The sequence below is a fragment of the Abrus precatorius genome, unplaced genomic scaffold (assembly GCF_003935025.1).
Source record: "Abrus precatorius isolate BTA unplaced genomic scaffold, Abrus_2018 Scaffold7, whole genome shotgun sequence".
NCBI lineage: Eukaryota > Viridiplantae > Streptophyta > Magnoliopsida > Fabales > Fabaceae > Abrus > Abrus precatorius.
Genome location: NW_020874417.1, coordinates 32,310,120 through 32,317,645, shown reverse-complemented (window position 1 = coordinate 32,317,645; position 7,526 = coordinate 32,310,120). Strand labels below are relative to the sequence as shown.

The window sequence follows — 7,526 nt, the reverse complement described above, 5'->3', positions numbered from 1 at the left end:
TGGGAATCATTAAACTCTAACCATCTGTTTTCTGAAGCAGAAAGAAAATGCAATTTCTTGCACGACGCAAACAAACAATTACGAGTGTCGACAGTTATCGTTCTTCTCTCCATATCTTTCTGACCAATCGTAGTTTGTAGCCAAATTTTCCTTTGCTTTCCATGTTCTTCTCTCTCCCCGTCATATATTTCTATTAATGAAAATTATAGTGCCACATGTTTTTCAGTATCTAAAGTGAAAGGGAGGATTCTAACAAATACATATGATTAGTAAATTTTGTATATTATACATGCATCATTGAATTAATTTAATTTTTTTAATAAAAAATTTAGTTCTTAATAATATTACACCGATTTTTTGAATTGTTTTTTTGTATTGTATAAATTAACCAAAATTTTAAATTAACTATTGTTATTTAATATTAAAATAGAATATAGTACATAACAATTTATAAAAAAATTAATAAATTATATGATATTATTTTATAGAGTGATATAAATAAAAAGGGAGAGTGTATTTTATTAAAAAAAATATTGATATGATATTATTTGAAAAAATAAATTCACAAATCACTTTAAGTTCAAAAGTTAAGATTCACAAGATTATAATAGTGAAATATAGAATTAACAGTTAAAATTGTAAATATTATACATGTAAAATAAATTATGAATTAATTAATTTTTAATTAATAATTATAATTATTCTTCACTTTTATTATGAACTTTTCATGTAAGAAAATCTCACTTCAATCATGCAGTATGTACCTAGTTGTTTGACATGAATGCTATCTAATAATAATTTTTTTTTAAATAATGTTTTTAAATAATGATTAAATAATTTTAAAAATTATACTAGAACTGCATTAAAAATTATGGCAAATAAAAAATAAAATTTAAATCTTAAATAAATTCACACTTGTCAACATTGCTAAAATTGTCAAGAATATTACGTTGTTGTTCTGTATTTGAACACTGTAAATCTCAGAAACGAATAAAAAAGGAAAGACGGGGACAAGTGGAAGTGCCCTTCTTTTGGTAGTTGGTGCCACATTCGGAATTTTCTTCCCTTTTAATTTAATTTTATTGAATAATTTATTCACACTTTGTCGCAACCTGCAAGTGGTAGAGAGTTGTAAATTTTTTCACGTGGAATCACACTCTGTCTATGAATTCATTCTTCAGGTTTACCCATCATCTATTCTATTGCTGTTCTCAATTTACTCTTCATAAAGTTCCAATCTTTCTCACCCTTCATTCTCAAAACTTCCCACAAAATAGTTGCCTGAGAAAATGTCAGAATCTGAGGAAGAAAATTCAGACTTTGCTCCCAGGTCAAAGGCAACGGAGGAACCTGTGTGCACCATGGATTTCGATCTGGACTTAGAAAGTTCATGGCCTTTGGATCACATGTCTTTTGTTTCCAACCCCATGTCTCCTTTTCTCTTCTCAACTACCTCTGACCAACCTTACTCTCCTCTATGGGCTTTCTCTGATGGAGAAGATGATAGGCATGCTAGGCTTGCAGCTTCTGCTTTGTCTGATTGCCACAAGATCTTCTCTTGTATGTTTTTAGACTGAGTTCAGTTTTGGAGATGACAATACCCATTTGACTATATAAACTTGATTTGGTTTTATTGATTTGCAAATGTAATGTGGTGAAGAGTTAGTTTTGAAATATATGTTTACTTTTTCATAACAAGAGTTTTGTTTTGCCTGTTTTTAGCTGGAAGTTTATGTAAATTGAAGAAACGATTTTATTTTTTAAGATTTAATAGCCTATTTGATTGCTGGGGAACTTTATTGTAAGGCTCGCATGATATATGGATAGGATTTATGGGGTTGAAGTTGAATTTCTTTTTTCTCTCTCTTTTAAGCTCAACAGCTGAAGCTTCATGGCTTCACGTGGTGTTCTACTCCTTTCAAAATTCAGTGGTGTTCAAACTAGCTAATACATAGAGGGCAGATTTTTGTTAGTAATTTCTTCCTTGGGATTTTACCTTTGCCTGTGTATGCTACATTTTTCTTTATAATTCTTGGAGTATTTATAAGGCTTGGAAATTTTTGAAATATTATGAAGATGTTAAGCCCAAAGGTGTTATTACCATGACTGAAGTTTCCATAGTCTACTGAATGAGATATTGTGCGAAACATGTGTATTGTTATTTTTGCTGGGATCTACATTTCTTCTAACGAAGCTACTGTTTTCAGGTGATTCAAATTCTATTATTGAAAAACCTGTGGAGAATGATGATAGCAAAAAACTTTTGCCACCCCCTGTGACACTGCCACCAGTAGAAAATTTGGATGGGTATTGTGTAATCAAGGAAAGGATGACACAAGCACTTCGTTACTTCAAAGAGTTGACTGAACTGAATGTTCTGGCTCAGGTTTGGGCACCTGTGCGGAATGGTAATCGCTATGTGCTTACAACTTCGGGTCAACCCTTTGTTCTTGATCCACGCAGTAATGGACTCCATCAATACAGAACAGTCTCTCTGATGTACATGTTTTCTGTGGATGGGGAGAATGATGAAAATTTGGGACTCCCTGGTCGGGTTTTTCAGCAGAAATTACCAGAATGGACTCCCAATGTGCTGTATTATTCTAGTAAAGAATATCCACGTCGAGATCATGCTGAACATTACAATGTTCGTGGAACCTTGGCTTTGCCTGTGTTTGAACCTTCGTTACAGTCATGTGTTGGTGTACTGGAGTTGATAATGACTTCACCTAAAATTAACTATGCTCCTGAGGTTGATAAAATCTGCAAAGCCCTTGAGGTTGGGTTTCTTTTTATCTTGCTAGTTATACTAAGTTTCATGATACGCTCTTGTTTGGCAAGTATCATGTGTTGATTATAAATTATAGTATATCAAGATTGATTTTTCTCAAGGGTGATTCCCATGAGATTATTTAACTATTGTACTAGCTTTTTAGAAATTTTATACGGTTACAAGCATATTTAGATTCATCAATCACCTGCTGTTAGTTTCCTTGCAGGCAGTAAATTTGAGGAGTTCGGAAATTTTGGACCATCCATACACTCAGGTGATTTTAACCATCATACATGATGCATCCTTACCTGTTATATACCTAGGTTATATTGCTGTTCTATATCTTACCCCTCTATTCCCACAGATATAACTTGGCAATGCTTTTAAACCAGATTTGTAATGAAGGCCGCCAGAATGCATTATCAGAGATCTTGGAGATATTGACAGTAGTGTGCGAAACTCATAATTTACCTCTGGCCCAAACGTGGGTTCCCTGTAGGCATCGGAGTGTTTTGGCCCAAGGTGGTGGTCTAAAGAAAATCTGTTCCAGTTTTGATGGTAGCTGCATGGGGAAAGTTTGCATGTCTACAACTGACATAGCATTCTATATCATAGATGCTCATTTGTGGGGTTTCCGTGAGGCCTGTGTTGAGCATCACCTACAACAAGGTCAAGGGGTTGCTGGTAGGGCTTTTTTGTCCCACAGCATGTGCTACTGTGCAAACATTACCCAGTTCTGCAAAACTGATTACCCCTTAGTTCACTATGCTCTCATGTTTGGGTTAACAAGCTGTTTTTCAGTCTGTTTACGAAGCTCTCATACAGGAAATGATGATTATGTATTAGAGTTTTTTCTGCCTCCTAGGATCTCAGACTTTAATGAACAGAAGACTTTATTAGGATCCATATTGGCAACAATGAAACAACATTTCCAGAGTCTTAAGATTGCTTCTGGCGTTGAACTTGAGGATGGTTTAATTGAAATTATTGAAGCAACAAATGAAAGAGTTCATTTGAGGCTTGAATGTATTCCAATTGCCCAATCTGTTAAATCACCTCCTGGAATTGATGCCTCACCAAATATAGGGGAGGAAATGCCACAGGATCCATCAGAACAACAAATAATGATGTACTGTAATAACATAAATGACGGAGGGAATCTTGGGCTTGGTGATAATACTGGTGGAAACATTGATCAGATGTCCTCCTTAGAGACTAAAAACATAAAGAAACCCTTAGAGAGGAAACGTGGAAAAACTGAGAAATCAATTAGTCTTGATGTTCTGCAACGTTATTTTGCTGGAAGTCTTAAAGATGCTGCAAAGAGCCTTGGTGGTATGTTCATACTCCAGAATATATTAATAAGCAATTAAGCAAGATACTTTTGTTTATCTTTATGAATCTACTGCTGGCTGGAAGCATATATACCTAAGTAATATTTTCTCTATGAAAACATATGTTTGCTCTACTACAATGAATTGCATCTTGTGGTTATTTTATCTACATGAATCAGGTGTTATCTGGAAATATATAATTGTCAGAGAATGTATCATGCAACCAAACATACAATTTTTTAAAATTAATAGCAGCTGTTTTTTCTTAATTATATACTTTCTGTGCAGTTTGCCCTACCACAATGAAGCGCATCTGTAGGCAGCATGGAATATCCCGTTGGCCATCTCGAAAGATAAACAAAGTTAACCGATCCCTGTCCAAGCTCAAGCGTGTTATTGAATCTGTCCAAGGTGCTGAAGGAGCATTTGGTTTGAATTCTCTGAGCACAAGTCCACTTCCCATTGCTGTTGGTTCCTTTCCTGAACCTTCTACTCCAAACAAGCTCAGCCAGCCAGCCACATTAAGCATTAGACCATTGGAGCCTCAGATGGAAGAAAATGAATTGAATGCTTCCAAAGCATTAGAAACAAACAGACAGGGTGGAATGGAAGATCAATTGCTAGGAGGTAGGAGGACACAGTGTCTAGAGAAAGTTATTAATGATAAAGGTGGCTCTACACGGGAGGTTGGGAAAGAGCTACAAAGGACTAGAACTGGGAGCGGTTCAAGCGAAGATAGCACCACAAATCCTACTTCACATGGTTCATGCCAAGGCAGTCCCCCAAATGAAAGTTCACCTGTAAAGGATATATTCATTACTTCCATTAGTGAGCAATGTGCTGTTTTAAGGAAATCACCAGAGTCAACACTACAGCCAACTACTACGCAGAACCAATCAAATACTTATCCTTTGCCTGACTTGGTGGCAGCAGAACTTCAAGAGCCATTTGGAGGAATGCTAATAGAGGATGCTGGTAGTTCTAAAGACTTAAGAAACTTGTGTCCTTCAATAGCTGAGGCCATTTTGGAGGATCTGGTTCCAGAAGCATGTGGGACTAATCCTCCAGTTTCAGATTTGTCTCCTAAGCAAAGCGTGGATACTCCTAATAAAACAGTAACACCATTTGCGGCTAGGAAAGAAATGAAGACTCTTACTATCAAGGCAACATATAGAGAAGATATCATAAGATTTCGCGTCTCATTGACCTGTGGCATTGTGGAACTGAAAGAAGAAGTTGCTAAAAGACTGAAGTTAGAGGTGGGTACATTTGATATAAAGTACCTGGATGATGATCATGAATGGGTTTTGATAGCCTGTGATGCAGACCTGCAGGAGTGCATGGATGTTTCAAGATCATCAGGAAGCAACATAATCAGGGTTTTGGTGCATGACATAACGTCCAATCTTGGAAGTTCCTGTGAGAGCTCAGGGGAGTGAGAGGTGGCTGTATATAGGTTATGTACTCAGTTATGTAGGTTCTTGTGGGCTTTAGGACAATAGGGAAAGAATAGATTTTGGTTATGATATGCTCAAATTGTAAGAAACTTGAGTTAGATAAAAGGATTACCACTTGGTTGTATCTTTGGTATCACCCAAAAGTAAGTTATTGATTCTTCATGAGAAAAAGCTAGGATTCTTTGGTGACTCATAATGTGGTCAACTTTTAAAATAAAATCATATTGCCATTCAAATTTATAATTCTTCAGTTATGTCTTGATGAAGGGAAAAATATTTTTCTCGCAAACATATGATTTTCTATTAAATGCCCATATCAAATCGTGCTTTTAGTGAAGCCATGGTTTGGCTTAATGGTTAAATATCACTAAGCATTTTCATCTTTGGTGGGGTTGGGATTATTTTTGACCGCCGAAGAGACCCGAAACCTTATGATGTCTCATTTTATCTTGCCTCAATAGTATCAGTCAGAATCATTTTCCAAATTTTGTCTTAATGTCACTAGACTAGTACAATATAAGTGAAAGAAGGTTGAATTTTCTATTCACTAAAAAATTATATTTCATTTATTAAAGACAAAAATAATTAATGCTTCCATTTTTAGAAGAGTGGAAGCCTTATCCACTTGTGAATTGTAGCGAAGGGCCCCGATTATTGTCCTCCACATGTTCATCTCGTTTTCATGATCTTTTATGAGGCAATCCTCCAATCATTTCCTGATATAGTAATTATTTGTCATTCTATTTCTTGACTTTTTAAATCATCATTTTGTATTTGAACTTTATATTTTTATCTATTTAGTCTTTTTGTCTATTTTTATTACTGCCTTTAAAGATCAAAGTAAATGACTTTTTAAAGTGTTTGATCTTTATGATCTTAGAGATTAATATGGTCGTTTGTTCTGTTTTTTTTTTTTTTTTTTAACTCCTACTACTGTCATTGCCACAAGTTTAATGTCGTCCTAGTTGCTCCGTCACTTCACACTGCTTCTCCCACCATCAAATGAACCCAAATGAGAAACAAGGGAGTAACTTATGAAATTTAAATTTAAGATTTGATATTAGAATTTGAAAACTGAAGATAAAAAAGTTGAACCTAAAGTTTGTAAAAGTAAAAAGTAATTATAATTTTTAAAAATTTTAAAAGTTAAAATAAGCAAACATGTTAAACAAAGCATTAGTTTAATAAATTAGAAATATTTGATAAAATTAGTTATTGATTTGGTTATAAATATAAAGGAACAAAAAAATATTTATTTGACTTTTTATGTAAATTTATTTTGTAGATAAAAAACATATTTTTAAGTCTTTTTAGTTAATTTTCAATACTTGTTATTTTTTTAAAGTTAGTTTTTATTTAAAATTTAAAACAAAACAATGTAAAAATTAAAGAATTAAAAGAAATATTTTGGATCTTGAATTAAAAAGGGGTACAGAAGAAATTTTATTATAGTATTAAGGAATAAAAATGTTTTATTAAGTTACAAACGTAAATATTACTTCACTATAAGTTGGTGAAATAACTTCGTTTGTCAAACATCTCTTATTTCAATCAAACAACCTAATAGAATAATTAAATAAGCTATAAATTAACTAAAATAATTAGCCAAACATAGCTCAAATATACCAAAGTTTTTGTAATCAACTACAAATTATGAGGAAGATTCACCTTTCTTTCCAATGATTAAAATGAACAGCATGTACGACATCCACACTTCCGAAGAGATGTCCAACAACAACATGAGGTGCAATCACAACAACAGCAAGATGTCATTTAAGGGAAAAATGATCGACATCGTATGAGAATTTGACTTTCCTACTTGCTGCAAAAGATGTCTCAACTTAATCATCAACATATCGACTTTCTAAATTCATTAGTTATTAACGAGGAAGATCGTAGAGGATAACAAAAAAGTGATATGCAACAATATATTGCTGACCGAGATAATACAGAGAACCATAT

General features: G+C 33.8%; 1 protein-coding gene across 4 annotated transcripts; it reads left to right on the top strand.

The window, feature by feature from the left end:
* Positions 1-1,121: 1,121 nt before the first annotated feature.
* Positions 1,122-6,044, top strand: LOC113870883 (protein NLP6-like). Of its 4 annotated transcripts, none has more exons than XM_027507408.1 (6): positions 1,167-1,560; positions 2,208-2,779; positions 3,000-3,047; positions 3,166-4,108; positions 4,396-5,366; positions 5,434-5,685. In XM_027507408.1, exons 1-6 carry the CDS (start codon positions 1,290-1,292, stop codon positions 5,479-5,481), a joined length of 2,853 nt encoding a protein of 950 aa, XP_027363209.1. In that variant the 5' UTR covers positions 1,167-1,289; the 3' UTR covers positions 5,482-5,685. The 4 variants fall into 4 exon arrangements, with proteins under 4 accessions (XP_027363207.1, XP_027363209.1, XP_027363210.1 ...); XM_027507409.1 differs by having other exon boundaries at positions 1,201-1,529; positions 2,195-2,779; positions 4,396-4,654; positions 4,766-5,610; XM_027507407.1 differs by having other exon boundaries at positions 1,201-1,560; positions 4,396-4,747; positions 4,820-5,610.
* Positions 6,045-7,526: the final 1,482 nt, after the last annotated feature.

Bases quoted from the DNA above. Each gene is read 5' to 3' on its own strand.
- LOC113870883 (XM_027507406.1), top strand. From the start codon at position 1,290: ATGTCAGAATCTGAGGAAGAAAATTCAGACTTTGCTCCCAGGTCAAAG. The intron at 1,561-2,207 runs GTATGTTTTTAG...TACTGTTTTCAG, and splicing joins TTGCCACAAGATCTTCTCTT to GTGATTCAAATTCTATTATT. The intron at 2,780-2,999 runs GTTGGGTTTCTT...GTTTCCTTGCAG, and splicing joins AAATCTGCAAAGCCCTTGAG to GCAGTAAATTTGAGGAGTTC.